Below are 17,377 nucleotides of genomic sequence, written 5' to 3'. Positions count from 1 at the left end.
GCACTCAAAATTTAGTGGCCCGGCGGGTAGACCTCTACGAATCTATCCGCCGTTTGCTCCAGAATGGGCAACTCGTTCTCATCGAGATCACGAGTACCCAACCGTGCGGGACCACCAGTCTCCCGCGGATGCAAGAGCGACTGTAAGTCGTTCCCCTCTGAAATAAAAAAGATAATGTTAGAAGAAAAACCCTAAACCAACACAAAAGACAGAGCATACCGTAAGGGAAATAGTTCAAACCGTATTCAAGGACGATGGGTATTTGCGGCGTCCCAGACCCAGCATCCTTCCACACGCGGCTCATACCGAGCATCACCATCCCAGACTCCGCTAAGCGATAAACCGGAGTCTGGATCTGGGAGATCTTGGCGAACCATTCCGTCTCCTGGTAATTGGAGGCGTGAAGGTTGGGGAGCGCCCGCCCATTCTTGAACGTCATCGCGATGGGGACGACGCAAGCGGAGATGAAGAAAAACTCCCGCTTCCAAGAACGAAGACTACGCTCGGTAGCGCAGATCTTCAACCCCTTGATCCGGGTAACAAGGGTATACCAACCCTGGATGCACATCCAGGTGTAGAAAGTCATCAGACGGTCGACGCGGGGCTCGATGCCCAAAATACGGCACACCCATTCGAAATGGCGAACTTTAGCGATCTCCATTGGGTGTACCTCCGTCAAATGCACACCGTGTTTCTCCAAAACACGGTATACGAACTTCGTTAATGGGAATCTTAGATTCCCATATATGAAGAACGAGGCGTACACCCCTATCTTGTCCTTTGGGGCATCGTACACCGTCTGGTGGGGCTCCGGAAACTCTGGCTCGTACGGCTCCAGCATGAACTTCTTGACGATGTAATGATACACATCGACAGAAAGAGTACACTGGCACTCGTCAGCAGTACTCTTATCGTCCTTATCGGACGTAGACGTCGGGTTCTCGAAGTAAACGTCAGACTCCTCGACGTTAACCTCAGGATCGTGAGTGGAAGAAGACATATTTTAAAAGTTAAAAGAGCGGTTTCAGAAGAATGCTCGCCGGAAAGGATGAGTATTCGCTGGCAATCGCTTTAAGAGGAAAAGAGTGAAGTGAAAGTATGGAATGAGAGCACCCTCTCCCCCTTATATACTCATCGCAATGAATGCGATAAATTTAATGCGGAGGAGAGAGAGAGCGCAGGTGCAATGAAAGGGCGACACGTGGATAAAGCAAGCTGGCAACAGGTGTCAGAATGGCGCGTGACATGAAACTCGCGCCCACGCGCCTGAAAAAGCGTCCTGATTGACCACATGCTGTCACGTCGTCATAACTCCCTGCACGTCCTGAAACCGTCAGAAGACGCCAACGTCCCTTCAGCCGTTTGGATTGTTCTTATCCTTTCACCAACTCTTCGAATTTCAGAAAGATTCAAAAAGATTCAAAAATAAGAGGGAATATACCCCCTTACCTTGGAAATCAAGAAACCATAAAACAAGTGCGGGTACAGTGTCAAGGCAAAACCCTTCACATACTTAGCACTTGAAGGGAGTTGAAGCCAAGAAAATACCTTGGAAAACAAGGAACCATAAGACAAGTGTGGGTACAGTGTCAAGGCGAAACCCTTCACATACTCAGCACTTGCAGTGAATTGAACCCAAGATGGATCTTACGGGTCATGCTTGCGGAAAGGGAAATAACACCCCCGCATGGCGGGAACGTTGAGAACTCAATTGTTTGAAGCTTCAAGGTGGAATTGGTTGTTTAACATAACTGATCACTATGTCTAAAACTACCAATACCCCGCGGAGAATCTACACAAGTGAAACTCGATGCTCCCGACTTGCGGAAAAGTTACGCACCTACCCACATCATACCCAAAGATCAGGCAGAAAAAGTCGGGAATTTTCTGCAAGTGACATTAGGAAAACTGCGGGAAGAATCCCCACGGAGAACCTTAAAAAACGAAAACCCCCTTTTCAAAACCCCTTGCTTAAAGTCCAAAAGTTTACCTCACTTATTAAAATTCATGAAAAGAACAATGGACTGGGGGGACTTGAAGAGGTAGGTCCCAGCAAAGCCCAGTTGGACCCGCAAGACTCACCTTAAAGAGGTACGTCTGCGCAAAGACCAACTGGATCCGCAGGACCCACCATGCTCAGAGAGATGAAGACCTTACACGCATTAAGCTAGCTGTTCCCGCAGGAAAACCTCCCTTGGTACAGTACCCTGCCTGTTCCCGCAGCTGTAGGTACAAACCAAGAAGGAAGGCTACCCGCACTAACAGTAAAGCTACACGCATAAGGCACTAACTCTTCAGCAATGTCACCTGAAGAAAGAATGAGCAGGGCGGGAATATTCCCGCCCAAAAGAGCCAGTCCGTACGCTTCCAGAAGATCTTTTGTACAATACCTACCAAGGTATGGACAAATAGACAAGATCTGGTAAAAGCGACCCATGAACCAATCACAGGGTGACAGCTCACCGACAATAGTACGAGGAGGAGCACGCTCCAGTACAAAACGTCGCCATCAGCCACTGCTTACCCACCAACTCCCATCGTGGCACGAACATAACCCGTAGTTGGTGGAAAAGGAATATTATACAGCTGGCCGTACCTGCTTGGAAACCTACCTTCGGCTATAAATACTCCAAACACCTTGGAACGGTATTATGATCTCATACCATCTTATCTTTTCTCTAGCTATTTCTCTCAATATACATTTATATTCAGAGCAATCTAGTCTGATTCTCACGCCGGAGGGTGGTCACAAGGAGGAACCCCTCCCCTTCTCAGTGACGAGCTCACGGTGTCTGTTTTGCAGGTCGAGAAGAATAACCATCTTTGCCGGACCTAACCCTCGTGGGAAACATCTACTTAACCCTAAGATTATCCGTAATCTGCCGGGGTCATTTAGTGTTTCTTCAGATACATGAATTGATTTTTTGCTGGTCAAGTTCAAGTTATGATCAGTTGATTAATGGCTCAATCACATCCGCTTATCCATTTAAGCTGCATCATTCAAAGATATGCTAAGGGGTTAGACGGTTTTTGGTGCAGCTGGGAAATTGGTGTTCATTGTTATAGATTGATTGTTCAACAAAAGGTTTGAATAAGCAATTTGATTGCATGTTGGTATCAAAAATTTGTTTTGTAATGACTATGATGATATGAGTGTACTGATTTTGTTTTCAAACTCGGACATTGAAGGGTTTTTCTCTCACTTGACACCACCCGCCGCAAAGCGGCGGGTCTAAGTACTAGTTAATGTTTAAATTTAATAAATAAATAAATAAAAGTAATTGAATGGGAAGACATGATTGAAAGATGCTATTTTGTAGGTGATGATGTGGGTACCCTTATCTATCAACAAGCTTAATAATAGAGGAGTAACCCACACGCAAGAAAACTTATGAATAAGAGAGAAACAAGCATAAGTTGCCAGATTGAGAAGCTTGACACGTGCCCGCAAGTTTCCAAAATTAACCAAGAAGCTCATGCTATAGTAATTTCAGAAAAAGTCACAACTCTTCAAAAGCTTGCACATACCATAAAGTAAAAACAACAAGACAAAACAAAAGCCGAGTGCAGGTTACACAGAACTGACATATCCCAGTTTGCATGAGTTGAAAGAAGAGCTGACATTTTCTACTTAAGAAGCTTCAGCTTTCCCGGAGAAGCTTCTAAATTGCCTATAAATAGGACACTCTGCTAAAGGAATTATTCATTCTCATTCACTTTATTCTTTCTAAACTCTCTCTTCATACTCCTACAATTTATTTGTATCATATCATTGATTCTCACGCCGGAGGTTGATCGTAGGAGGCCTCATCCTACGGTGAGACTAACCCATCGTATTTCTTTGATTCTTAGTAGGTTATGAAGCTTCGATAGGGTTATACTCTTGAACCGCCATACTTTATTTGTGTGTTATATCCGTTGTAGCAAGAGTGGGCGTATGACATCGTCATAGAGGAAATGATTAGACGAAAAGAGAGTAAAAAACACTAAACACCGTGTTCGGAACATTTGTATCGGTGTGTAGCGTTTTTGGGATATCACATGGAATAGGCAATGCCTCACACACATGTCTTAAATGGGGTTCTATAACTAGGTTTGCCTTGATTATTTTGTTAACCGGATGATTTATTTTTATAATTATAACTTATGATGTCTTTTCTACGTGTTGCTAGTCTTTTTGTTTATTGATATTGTCGCCATGGGCGTCTGTATAATGGAGTTATACATTCATGGACAAAGATTTGTAGTTAAGAATTGTAAATATTTCCAATCAGATAATAACAACGCTTAGAAATCTTTTTAGAAATGAAACACAAAAAGAAATGAAAGCTTGAGTTAAAAATTAAGATCTAGTTGGAGTCAAAATCATGTTACTATTCGTTGTAATTCCATCTAGGTATTGAATCAAACTTGATTCTATTGTGACCACTGGTTTCAAAGAAACACCACCCTAACCAACTAGATTATATTGTTAATCTGGATTTAGTTCCATTTAGTCTTTGTTGATAATGGAAAATATGAGTTTTATACTAACATTTAAGTATCGTACTAAACCGACTTTTGTCAAATTAAAAGAAATTAACATAAGATTTCTAGAAGACATTGGCCCAACAATATCCAAGTGTAATGTAAGGTGCCCCTTTTTAAAAGGTTGTCCGTTTTAGTCCAGTCGTAGACAAAAGATATAAAGTCCGGTCGTGGACAAAAGATGTAAATTTATGAGTAAATTTTGAATGTGTAAGTTTGTATTAAAAAAAAAGAAGAAGAGTAAAATATTTGTAGTTTCTTCCAAATGCCACATGTATGAATATGAAGTTACAAACGGACATGTGGACAAAAGTATGGTCTCTCAAGGACCAAGACTTCTATTACTTGCACTTTGAATTTGGATCATTATTATTTCTCAATTTTAAAAGAATAAAAAATATATTAATTTTCTTTATCAATCTTTAAGCCTCCGGTTACGGGGCGCGCATATAATGTATATATGTGGGCTCTCAGGTGGGCAAAATTGAAATTGCACTAACTTTGACGTTATTTTACTAATTTCGTGAAAATAACGTTAAAAGTGGCGTAAGGTTAATCGAGAATCATGTGATGGCGTTGATGACCGAATGCACCAATCGACGGGTGTCGCAATGGTTGAGTGTTATGTGTCTTATGTCCAAGGCTTGATGCAAAACTACTATCGAGTCAGGGGTCTCACTGAAAGCAGCCTTTTTATTCCTACAGGGTAGGGGTAAGGTTGTCTACATCTTACCATCCTTAGACCCTACCATAGCTTTGCTTTTTGTGAGATTTACTGAGTATGATGATGATGATGATGAATTGTTCAGTGGTAATTGCTTCCGCTTCATCATGATACAAGTATCATGTCGTTACTCGTGTAGGTGTATAACTTACGATACTAATAAAAGAATATATTTTGAATGCAACTCTATTTCAACAAAATTTATACCAAAAACAAGTCAAATTGGAAATAAAGTTTAGAAAAAACAAACGTTATAAAGTTCTCACAAACGTTTTTTTACTATTGATGTAATATTTGGTTTATGAATTGAGTTAGTCATATTTCTAAGAGCGGATCTAGCATAGGTTGTGGGCTACCCTTCAATATTTTTTTGACGAAGTACAATCTCAATGCAAACTTTTTAGTCTTCTTTGTTTATATGTTTTGCGTACCAGCGACCTCTAAATGAAATTGTTTTACCATGTGATACCCTTAACTTTTCTTTTAGGTCCACAAGTGTTTAATTCATTCTGATTACCATTTAAACTTATGCTATTTTTATATATTGTTACTAAATTTAAATACATTTTGTTATTCTAAAAAATTAAAACGTTAAAAACAAAAAAAGAAATATATGAACGTAAAGAAGGGTCTGTACACAAAATGCTTAAAGACTTTGGATCGAGGCTCGGGTCAACTTGTCAACTAGAAAACATTTTCCATTTTCAGCTTATTTTTCCTAGGTCAAGTTATTCTACAAATGAAAATAAAAATGAGAAGTATGAGAAGGATTTATAGACACACAAAAAAACCTATTAAAAAATAAATAAAAAAATCGTAACTCAAAATTTAAATAAAAAACGAATAAAATAAACACAAAAATGTTTCCACCGTCATTCTCTTTCTCATAAAAACACATTGGTAAGTAAAAAGTCGTGTCTTTTTGTTTTTTCATTGTGTTTTTTGTTTATTTTCGTTGTTGATTGTGTCTTTTTTCCTTGACATTATGTCTTTTTTTCTTTATATTATGTTATATTATTCAACATTATGTTATATTTTATTCGACATTGTGTTATATTTTGCGATCTATTTTGTCTTTTTTAGTTATAATTGTATTTTTTGTTCATTTTGGTCATTGTGTCTTTGATCTCGGCATTGTGTCTTTTCGTCAATTTTTTTCGTATTTTTTTAGCAAGAATGACGGCGAAAACATTTTAGTTTTTTAATTTTTTTCTTTTTTTATTTATATTTTGAGTTATGATTTTTTTTGAATTTATTTTTAAGGGGTTTTTTGTATGGTCACAAATCTTTCTCACGCTTCTAATTTTTGTCTACCTTTGTATTTTAACTTTACCATGTTTTTCATATATTCTTTTGTTTGTTATTTAGATGTTTGTTTGGATAACAACTCACACGACATCTAATCTACTCATAAGTTAAATATATATTGAAAATTATGGGACTTGAACTCACACCCAGTGGTGGATTTATATAAAAATTCCAGGGGTAACGTTCAATATTTTTTACTGTGTTTCATACAATGTAAAGGAAACAAAAATATAAACACGATAATAAATAAATTTAAACTAAACACATGGGTTGCAGATTTCTCATATTCGGTTTATGAAAGCTAGTAATAAAGCCATTAGAACCTCTTCTTTTACTTTATCAAACGATTCTATTTTGATCGCACAAATTAAAACATTGTTCAAATACTCATCACTCATTCAATTGCTCAAACTTGTCTTATTAAGCTTCATTTTAGAAAATACTTTCAACGGTTGTGGCGGTAAAACCAACGCTAGTTTCAATGCAATATTCGATTAACCGGAAAGGATGCCACTTTTCCTTTGGTTTATCGAATATTGAAGTTAGCGTTGGTTTTACCGGTTGTAACCGCAACCGTTGAAAGATGTTTTTTTTCTAAAATGAATCTTATCAAGACGGATTTGTGCAATCGAATGGACGACGAGTATATGAACAATGTTTTAATTTGTGCGGTCGAAAGAGAAACGTTTGATAAAATAAAAGAAGAGGTTGCAATGACTCGATTTCAAGCTTTCAAAAAACGAATAGGAGAAATCTACACACCATGTGTTTAAATTTATTTATTATCGTGTTTATATATTTGTTTCGTTTACATTGTATAAAATACGGTAAAAAAACAAATTTTAAACTTTAAACTAAACAACAAACATAAAACAAATATGGTTAAAAATGTTATTGGGTTTTAATTAGTACGTGCTTTAAATTTTGATTGAGCTTTAATTGGGTTAAATTTTGTCAGGGGTAACAAAATATAAAAACCAACAAAATAATTTTTTTACACTACCAACGAAAAGTTGAGGGGTAGCGCAGGCTACCCCTGCTAAACATGTATGTCCGCCACTGCTCACACCTCCTAGAAAGACTAAGACTTATCCAGCTTCCTCATACCGCTAGACTAAAAATGCAAAGACCCTTTGGTATTTTAGATCCTTATTTTAAGAGTACTTTTTCGTTTTTTATTCCCTTTATGAGAAAGTTATAATATATTCATTAATTATAGTATAGTCATTTTTATTTCATGTTATAGCCATATGATAATACCACAACAATTATGGCATAGTGATATTATGACCATTGTTAGAAAGATCTCATGCTGGTTTAGAACATATATGATTCAACAAAGATGGGTTGCGACGCCTGACCATAATAATGAGACGTAGTATACACAAATAGCAAGCGATTAGCCTCACCACAGTTAGAGAGAACTTCTCCATTCGAAACTGTGCACTTGCTAAAGGCAAGCTATTAATATTAGCAAGAATCGAAAAATAAGTGAGTAATAGTAAAAGAGTCAGCTGATAGTGTAACATGATTTCACATATATACAGTGGCGAAGCTTAAACTGAGGCACCGGGGGGGGGGGGGGAGCTCAAAATGTATACAAAAATTCATAAACGAGGGGAGACGGACTCAAATTTCCGGCCAAAAAAGCCTAAATTTACACTACGTATAAAATTTTTCGCCCGAAACAGGTAAATACACTACTATGCAAAAAAAACAGGAGGGACCAATGAAGATTCGCCCCTGCATATATGAGTATTTATACTTAGTCTTGGTTTAGACCGTTCCATTATGCAACACTCCTAAAAGTACCTTTGGAGCAAATACAACTCCCCCTGGCTTCGGAGACCGCAATACAATTTTAGAGGATTAGTTGCGGTTATAAGTTTCCAAAACCGTGACTTCAGGATTTGTGAGGTTCCACAAAATAAAATTTCTTAAGACAATGTTGAGCCTAATATATTAAATTAATCGTACAATATAATAATTTTAAAGATTATTTATTACAAGAGTTAATGGCCATATTCGTCTCTATGGTTTGCTGTTTTCGCCACTTCAGTCCAAAGTTTAAAATTTTGTCAATTTAGTCCTCATAGTTTAAAATATTAGCCAATTACGTCCCATTCGTCTAACGTCATCCATCTATGCCGTTAGTTTAATGGTATTTTTGACTTTCTCCTTTTTTGTTTTGAGTTAATGGTCAATTTAGTCCCTGTTGTTTGATATTCTTGTCACTTCAGTTCAAAGTTTGAAAATTTGTCAATTTAATGTTCAGTTTAAATCAGTTTTTTTTCTATAACTCTGAAGAGCATAATTCATGCCTAAAACCATCGAGCAACCTCCAATACTGGTATGCATTTACTCTGTTGACAATAGTAATCATACCCCCCTCGTATTTAGTTTATAGACATTTCCTAAACTCTCCTCCATGGTGGAATTAAATGGTAAAGTGGTCAAGGTAGTTCCCTGAAACCGAATTGTACAGAAAAACTAAAAATTGTTTCTTTGATTAATGTATAATAGTTGATTTCGACCCCGATTTTCGTTGATATATATTAATCTCTAAACCCTAACTATTATGCATTCATCAATGAAACGATTTTTAGTTTTTTCCGTACAATTCGTTTTCAGGGAATTGTTTTGACCACTTTACCATTGAATTCCACCATGGGGAGAGTTTAGGAACTGTCTAGAAACTGAATACGAGAGAAGGGGGTATGATTACTGTTGTCGACAGAGTAAATGCAGACCTGTTTTGGGCTTGGATTATGCTCTCCAGGGTTATAGGCAAAAAAAAACTGAATTAAATTGACTAATTTTCAAACTTTGGAATGAAGTGCAAAAGTATCAAACCATAGGGACGAAAATGACCATTAACTCAAAATAAAAAAGAGAAAGACAAATATACCCTTAAACTAACGGCATAGCTGGATGCCGTTAGACGGTTGAGACGTAATTGGCTAATATTTAAAATTATGAATACTAAATTGACAAAATTTCAAACTTTAGACTGAAGTGACGAAAGTTACAAACAACATGAACGAAAATGGTCATTAACTCTTATTACAACCACCTAAAAATATGAATTATATTAAGAACGTCTTATCCAAAAAATCATCAACATGACCGAAAATAATGACGTCATCCATCCACGCCAACAACACAACTTGCTACAATAATACACACGTGAGTAAAACACCACCACAATAAATAAATAACTAACATGAGCTTCCAAGAAACATCATTCTCATATCCGACAAAACATGAAACAACTAATTAATTTACAACTTTTTTTAATAATATTCCAAACAATTATTCTTCTCAGGTGCACGAACCTGACCCAATATTCCACACCTATTTATACCTTTTTATCCTTCAACCGAAAACCGTCTCATATATATTTTGTACAAAACACACACAAAGTTTAAAACACTTTGGGAACTCATTTCGTGCTAAACATGATGCAAAGTAGCGGGTTCGAGTCCGAATTCGCTCTTCTTGAGTCTATTCGACGTCATTTGCTAGATGATTCGGTCTTAAGTTGTCGAAGCAATGACTTGTTTACCGAATTGCCCTTCGAACAGAATGATCCGGATGATATGTTAATCGCTCGGTTTCTTCACGAGGCGTTGGACTTTGACTGTCAGCCGTCGCCAACGAATGTCACGTCCGAAAACACCGTTAAAACCGAAGCGGATGTATTAGTGAGTTCGCCAGAAATTTCGAGTTATCAAATGGAATCGCCGTCTCAGACGGCTGGAATGATGCAAGAAGTCAAGGGGAAACATTATCGAGGCGTGCGACGGAGGCCGTGGGGTAAGTTTGCGGCAGAGATTCGAGATCCAGCGAAAAACGGGGCGAGGGTGTGGTTGGGGACGTTTGAGACGGCAGTGGACGCGGCGTTAGCGTATGACAGGGCGGCGTATAGGATGCGTGGTTCTCGGGCTTTATTAAATTTTCCTCTTTGGGTTAATTCTGGTGAGCCAGAGCCGATACGAATTACAACGAAAAGAAGGGCAAGATCACTAGCAAGTTCCTCGGATGATCGATTACCAAAGAAGAGAATAAAGGTAGAAGTGGAGTCCCCAAAAGAGCCGTGTAACTGGTTTTAATAAGAGTTCAAACATTGTGAGTGTAACTGGTTTTAACAAGAGTTCAAACATTGTGAGCGTCGTCGGAAAGAAAAAAAAAGCGTAGAGCAAAATCCAGCGTGGAAATGTCTCCACGTGGCAAATAGTTTGCAGTAGTTGATGGTCACCGAGTGTGACTGTGGGTCCCATTTGTTTAGAATTTAATATGTTGAGTCCATAAATAAATGACATATTTATAGTTAAGCATAGAAAATTCCAAGATGCTATTTATACATGATGTTATCGAAATAGACCAAAAGCACACCAATACATTGGATTGTTTGTTTAATTATATTATAGTAAAGACTAAAGAAAAGTTATGCCAAAACATACATATAAGTTGACATATACATATAACATCAAGAGTTTGTAATATAAACAGTTTTTCTCTCCTAAAAGTATTAACAACCTATTCATGCTTTTGAATAGAGTTTGTTTTGTAAACCATAATTTTCATGATATATATAGCTCTACTCATATTGGAACAATTATCTACTCAAGCTCGAGTTTTCCAAGAATCCTTTGAAGTTTAAACTATAGACTCGAATTTGAGTTAATCTAACACCGTTAAGTTATCCAACGGGCGGATACATTGTTCATAGAAGGGGTGCTTCCAAGTATTTTTAAACATTTTCGAGAGAAACTGTAGTATAGATTAGTGAACAAGTAGGAAACTTGTACAAATCATCGCACTACATCTCTCATTCCCTCCATTGCAATATGCACAAACATACCTCCCCCACCGTCATCACAACACCGTGCTGCCACTACACATTCGCACCTCACTAACGACGATAGTGTCCTAAACAGTCTCGTGCAATGTATTACTCTAGTTGGTTATTCTAAAACTTATTATTTTTTAATGTACATGAAAGTGTGAAAGTTGAGTCTTTGACTAGACATTTTTTGTGTGTACACTTATTGTTTCTAGTTAATGTTGTTTCATGTGTTTAATGTTTTGTTTAGCTTACATGTGCGTTTGTTGCGAATATTATTTATCTTTTTGTGTAAAACAAAATGTAAATATTGGCTTTCTTTGTATTACTAATTTTTTTTTTACTAATGAAACGCTAGGTTGAGCGCATCTATATAGTTAAGTTATTGTTTATGATCGTCTACTAATTATAAATGTGATAATTACACATTTATACGTATTTAGTTATTGTTTATGGTATAGTGTCCCGTCTTATCAAAATTGCAAGTGCAAAGTTTGAAAGATTTTAGGGTGAAAAAAAATTACTTTAAACAAAAAGTTTTTTTTTTTTTCTGTTTTGAAAAGTAATAATTTCCTGTTAAAGATTTAAGATTTGAATATTATATTAACCCAATGTTAACGCAGATTCAAAGAAACAACATAGATTTGAATATTTTTTTGGTGTCTTCCAAGGAGATATTAATACAAAAACAGGGGACTTGTAAGCACACGTGCAATGACAATGAGTAATGCTTGATGAAAGACTTCAAATATGAATAAGAATAAAGACCAAGACTAATCTTATTTTGACTTTGAATAGGAATTTATATCAGATTAAATTTCTCAATTTGTTTTATGTGATGATAAATAGTCCTCTATTTCCTTGTAATCTTCCCAAAAAGATAATAATGCGATGATTTTTAGTTGAACTGAGACATCTAAATATTTTAATTTAAAATGAGAAGATCTTACGCTCAAGTCACACATGTGACAAAAAAAATAAAGGTTTTAGATTGGGTCACGGGTTTTCTCACATGTAGTAGATCTCATCCTAAGGATGATCTCTGATGCTCTGAGTATGGAAATGAGCGGGTGATCTATTAGAGATCCAAATTGCCCATTCAAAAATAAAAAACTAAAAAAATAATAATAACTGATGTCATATGTCTATCTTCTTTCTTCTTATATTTGTTCACATCTTAGAGTGGGAGTCATGTCGAAGTCACACCGGATACCGAAGGTACATCATGCCAATCGGTATGATAATGTCGTACGCCATTGATCTTGTAATACCCGTGTGGTCAAGTGGACAAAGCTTGGAGCGCCGAGCAAATTCAAAGATTTTCATGATTTTTGTTATCTATTTAAATTTATATCTTTCTTTTTATTTAGGATTATCGTTTCCTATTCGTGCTCGGTTCCTCCCTATAAGATGGGAGCTACCGAGCTAGGTTTATTGGTTGGTAGTTCATGTTTTGATTAAGAAATTGAAAGCTCTGTAAGCTTGTCGATAGCAGCTTTCGGTTCAGAAGCCTATTGGTATCAGAGACAAAAAGAAGATGCAAAACGTATTTATAACTTGATTATTCCCCGCCCACCCGTTTGGCATTATATTTTTCACATTTAATTTAAAGAACCGAATCACCGCATGACAGAGCAGACAAATAGTTTAAAAGGTCACGAGCCAGTTATTGACAGTTAAAGCCACTGTAAATGGGCTCATTCCAATTATTTGCAGAATCTGACATTTAACCTTGAATACAGATGGGAGTTGTATTTCTTTTCATTTCAGTTTCCTTGGTACACCGGCTTTCGCTTCTCAGCAAATGCAGCCAATCCTTCTAACCGATCGTTTGTATGCAAGGTTTGTTCATAGCAGTCTTCCTCCACGCCCAATGCAGATGCCATGTCTACTTCTACACCCTCATTAATGGCTCGTTTAGCCATTCTGATTGCCACAGGACCCTGATAACACGAATCGTTAACCCAAATATCAAAAATGTCATCTGCAAATTCTTGTTATTGAAGAGGATTTTGGGTTTAAAATTGGTTAAACGGTAATGCTGGATAACTAGTTAAATACCAGTGGGTCAATGGATGCTGCGAGTTGGAAGTTTTGTAAGTCAAAGCGGGTTCGGTCGGCGATCATGTTGGGTTGAGCGTCATATGGGTCAGTCTGGATCGGTTTTGGGGCTCAAAAACCGAAAAATTGGTCATTGAATATTTGAAAACCTTTCGGTTATGGACTTATGGTTTTTCGGTTTGGGTTCATTTTGGTTTCGGTTTGACCATTTGGGCTTAATAACGAACAGTAAATTTGGTTTTACGAATGCATAAAATCAAACCATTGGTTTTTGTTTGGGTTCATCTTTAACCATGTAAAAGAACAGATCACATCCAATTAAATTGACTTGTTCAAGAAGCAACCGATTTTGGATAATCAATGCGTAATATATGTTTACAAAAAAAGAGTTTGATTTAGGAGGTTTAAGCATTAGAATACATGCTCAGGGACTTTTGACCGGTTTGACCCCCATTTGACTTTCCCCCTTTTAACTTAATTTTATCCGGTTTTATCCTTTTAGAAATTAAACATATCCTGAATTGACCCGTTTATGACTAAATGTTCACGCCTAATTACACCTTAAGCTGCTAAAACTAAGCAATTAAATCAGTTATTTCAATTGGTATTGATCATTATAAGATCATAACATATTAGAAAGTACCTTTTGATTAATATCACGAGCAACTTCAAGTGCCTTTGAATAAGCCTCGCCAGCAGGAACGCAATAATTGACGAGACCTACATAATTATTAACTTTTTCTTCATGGTTTTCAAGAAACAAAAAAAGATAGACAAAGAACAAAGTGGTTTAACTAACAATACCAATAGATAATGCCTCGCTGGCACTGATCTTCCTGCCAGTGAAAATAAGTTCTTTTGCCTTTGATTTTCCAACCAACCTAGGTAACCGTTGTGTCCCTCCTGCCCTGTGCATACCAAAAAGATTAACATGACAACATATTCTTAAACAAAATAAGTTTCTTACCATATCTTCGATAGTTAACAGGTCAAACTGATAACTATCTTCTTGTGTGTATGACACATACCCTGGCATTATAGCAAGCCCGGTTTCTGGTAATGCCAGCTTGGCGTCTTCTCCTGAAAAGACAACAAATATTCTTTTTTGTTTTTTTAATCAACATTATCCTTCTTAATTGATAATTACATATGTAAATAGTAATCATTACCGCATATCCGAAGATCACAAGATAAAGCCATTTCCAGTCCTCCACCCAATGCTGCTCCTTCTATAACTGCAATAGTTGGAATTTGAAGTGCCTGGACATGAAATGTTCATTTAGATCCTGATTTTTTAACTAAATGATTCAAAAAAACATAAAAGCCTACAGGAGAACGATGAAACACACCTCTAAGAATGTAAATGTTGACCTCAGTGAGTTTACAGTAGCTCGAACCTCAGATACATTCATGGTCAATCTCTCCTACCAAAATATAGATAATGAACAAATTAACAATGATCTGTGACCATAAAAGTATAACTATGATCTAGAAGTTCAAGTGAAACTTCATCACTGTACAAAATAGCATGTACAAAATAGCATGTCCAAAATCTACCTTCAAATCAGCACCTGCACAGAACACTCTAGAGACTGAACTGCATATCATCAACACATTTGCAGCCGGATCTGTGCTTATAGCTTCAAAGCTATTCAGTAATCCTCTCAACATATCCTTCCCAAGGGCATTCTTCGCTTCCGGTCTATCCATGTTAATTTGAATAATTCCTGTTACAGAAACATGTACAATTCATTGCAACATCACCATAGAGATTACACATAAAAAAATAGATATTCGATTCTAATCAAATTAGAATCCATTTGAATTCGGTTTTTGAATATTTGAATTCAATTTTAATAACCGAATTTTGAATCAAATACGAGTTTGTCATTTTCGATTCTATTTTATACATACACACATAATCATGTAAATACACACATATTGAGAGACACGCAATTACGAAAGAGCTTCTTATAAGACTTTAAATTCTAACATTTAATATTTAATACAATGATCAACCCAAGAAACATTTACCCTACATAAAAATTCTAAATCCATAATCTAGTAACCGGCTTAAAGTGTCTGTATTGGATTTCTAGTTCATTTGCTTTGTTACTTTGTCTAATAGCAGTTTGTCAACTAGGGGTGTACAGTGTTCGACTCAAACTCGAAAAATTCAAAATTCGATTCGATTTGGTTCGGTTCGAGCGCAATAACTGAATTTCGTATCGAATTCAGCTCCAACTTCAAATTTCCGAATCGAATTCGAATCCAGCTCCATAATTTCAAATTTGTAACAATTCAATTTGATTCATTCGAAATTCTATTAGTTGAACACCCCTACAACCAATTAGATTCCAATTCCTTCTCTATCCAGTCAATATCAGTGCTATAGCAGTTACGGTTATCAGACCTCTAGCAGAATATTAGTCAAAATATCGGTACCAATAATATCGGCGATATTGACCAATTTTGGACCGATATTGACCAATATATCACCGATTCCCGATATCAGTTTTTTGAAGTCTTAATTATCAATTTTTAGTGGTTGGTGTTTAAGTCTCAATCGGTTCCTACTTGCTACAATCGTTAGTGTTTTGTAAGTTGCAAAAGGTTAATTTGTTAAAAGTAGGAGAGTATACATAATTTTTAGTATTAAATTGCAATATATATAAATCCTGCATGATATTAAACTTATCGATATCTCACCGTGATATCCGATATTTTTCGGCATTAACTGCTGCATAGTCCTTCTACTCACTCATCGAATTACAATGTGAAATTATTAAACTACGAGATCACTGAACATTAACATGATCTCCGACTAATTCAGCTAAAACTCAAACCCTAACAAAATGAAACCACAATCTACGCCTAATTTTGGGGATATATTATCATTAGCATATATATATAATCATAACAAGCATAAGCATATGATATTAATAATTACCGGAATCTGCATCGGAATGTCGATGAACTTTGACGGATTCTGAATCGGACTGCAGGAGGAGTGTACGGATGGTCTGGAATTGAAATCTGGCGGGAAATAGATAGGGTTTTGAATGGATTAAAGCTTGATTGCAAAATCGTTTGCTTATGGTTGAAAACAATACCATTTTGTTGTTGTTTGCATGCAGAACAGATCAGACTCAGAGAGATGGATAAAGTTGAAGTAGAAAGGTTCTGGGTTAAAGAAGGTCAAACGATGACTAGATTAGGATAGGGGCTAAAACTTAAAAACATATTTTAATTGTCTCGTTTTGACTTATGAGAGCATGAGCTCGTTTTGAGCTCGGCGCTTTCGTTGCTTTTTAGCTTGGGCTCGACACGTTTGTTATTGTTAAAAAATAATGAATCTATATATGTTTTTAATACTTTTTATAAGGTTTGAAGAAAAGAAGCCAAAACTCGACTCAAGTTCGTATAGTACCTTAAACTAGTCAAAGCTCGGCTTGAGTTTGACCAGGTAACGCAAAACTAATAAATAGAAGTCTAAAAGAGAAAAACTAAAAGCACACAAGGATCGAGCACATGCTAGCTATCTAAACGAGCTTTATTTGATGCTTGGGCTCGGCTCGTTTCAAACTTTTTGTTGATCCGAGCTCGAGTAGCTCGCCAACAACTCGGCTCATTAAGACCTCATAAATTAGGGATAAGATTTTTTTCCCGAATACCTGAACACGTACATGTTCAGTACCCGTACGTGTCTATTGGGTACGAGTATGGGTACCCAAATTTAATGATTTTAGGTACGGGTGCTTTCGGGTACAAGTACGGGTATTACGGGTAGTGTTATCCGTTTAGAATATGTAGGGGCTTTTATTAAATTTCAACACTCATGACTTAACTTTCAAGCGATATTTTCAAAACCTAATATATATTAGTTGAATAAGTTCCTTCTCGATCTATAT

The 17,377-nt window shown here is 36.5% G+C and overlaps 1 protein-coding gene and 1 pseudogene across 1 annotated transcript; one reads left to right on the top strand and one right to left on the bottom strand.

Annotated features, from left to right (window-relative positions):
- Positions 1-9,690: 9,690 nt before the first annotated feature.
- Positions 9,691-10,689, top strand: LOC143635406 (ethylene-responsive transcription factor 1A pseudogene; annotated as a pseudogene).
- A 1,959-nt stretch (positions 10,690-12,648) lies between these two features.
- Positions 12,649-16,614, bottom strand: LOC143635405 (putative enoyl-CoA hydratase 2, mitochondrial). The gene is made up of 8 exons (XM_077103252.1): positions 16,417-16,614; positions 15,024-15,193; positions 14,816-14,890; positions 14,636-14,726; positions 14,495-14,546; positions 14,271-14,374; positions 14,110-14,186; positions 12,649-13,348 (listed from the first exon to the last, which is right to left on the bottom strand). The coding sequence occupies exons 1-8, from the start codon at positions 16,580-16,582 to the stop codon at positions 13,172-13,174; spliced, it is 912 nt and encodes a 303-aa protein (XP_076959367.1). The 5' UTR covers positions 16,583-16,614; the 3' UTR covers positions 12,649-13,171.
- Positions 16,615-17,377: the final 763 nt, after the last annotated feature.

Source organism: Bidens hawaiensis, unplaced genomic scaffold, assembly GCF_021521415.1.
Source record: "Bidens hawaiensis isolate Kalapana, Puna unplaced genomic scaffold, B.hawaiensis_p1.1 tig00007499_1, whole genome shotgun sequence".
Taxonomy (NCBI): Eukaryota; Viridiplantae; Streptophyta; class Magnoliopsida; order Asterales; family Asteraceae; genus Bidens; species Bidens hawaiensis.
The sequence above is the reverse complement of the archived record's forward strand: the minus strand, read 5'-3'. Positions and strand labels throughout refer to the sequence as shown.

What these genes read in the sequence shown, in the direction of transcription:
- LOC143635405 (XM_077103252.1), bottom strand. Translation starts at nt 16,582, where the DNA reads ATGGTATTGTTTTCAACCATAAGCAAACGATTTTGCAATCAAGCTTTA. An exon ending in GTGCAGGTGCTGATTTGAAG is followed by an intron (nt 14,891 to 15,023) that starts GTAGATTTTGGA and finishes ATATTTTGGTAG; the next exon opens with GAGAGATTGACCATGAATGT. An exon ending in CTCGTGATATTAATCAAAAG is followed by an intron (nt 13,349 to 14,109) that starts GTACTTTCTAAT and finishes TCGTGTTATCAG; the next exon opens with GGTCCTGTGGCAATCAGAAT.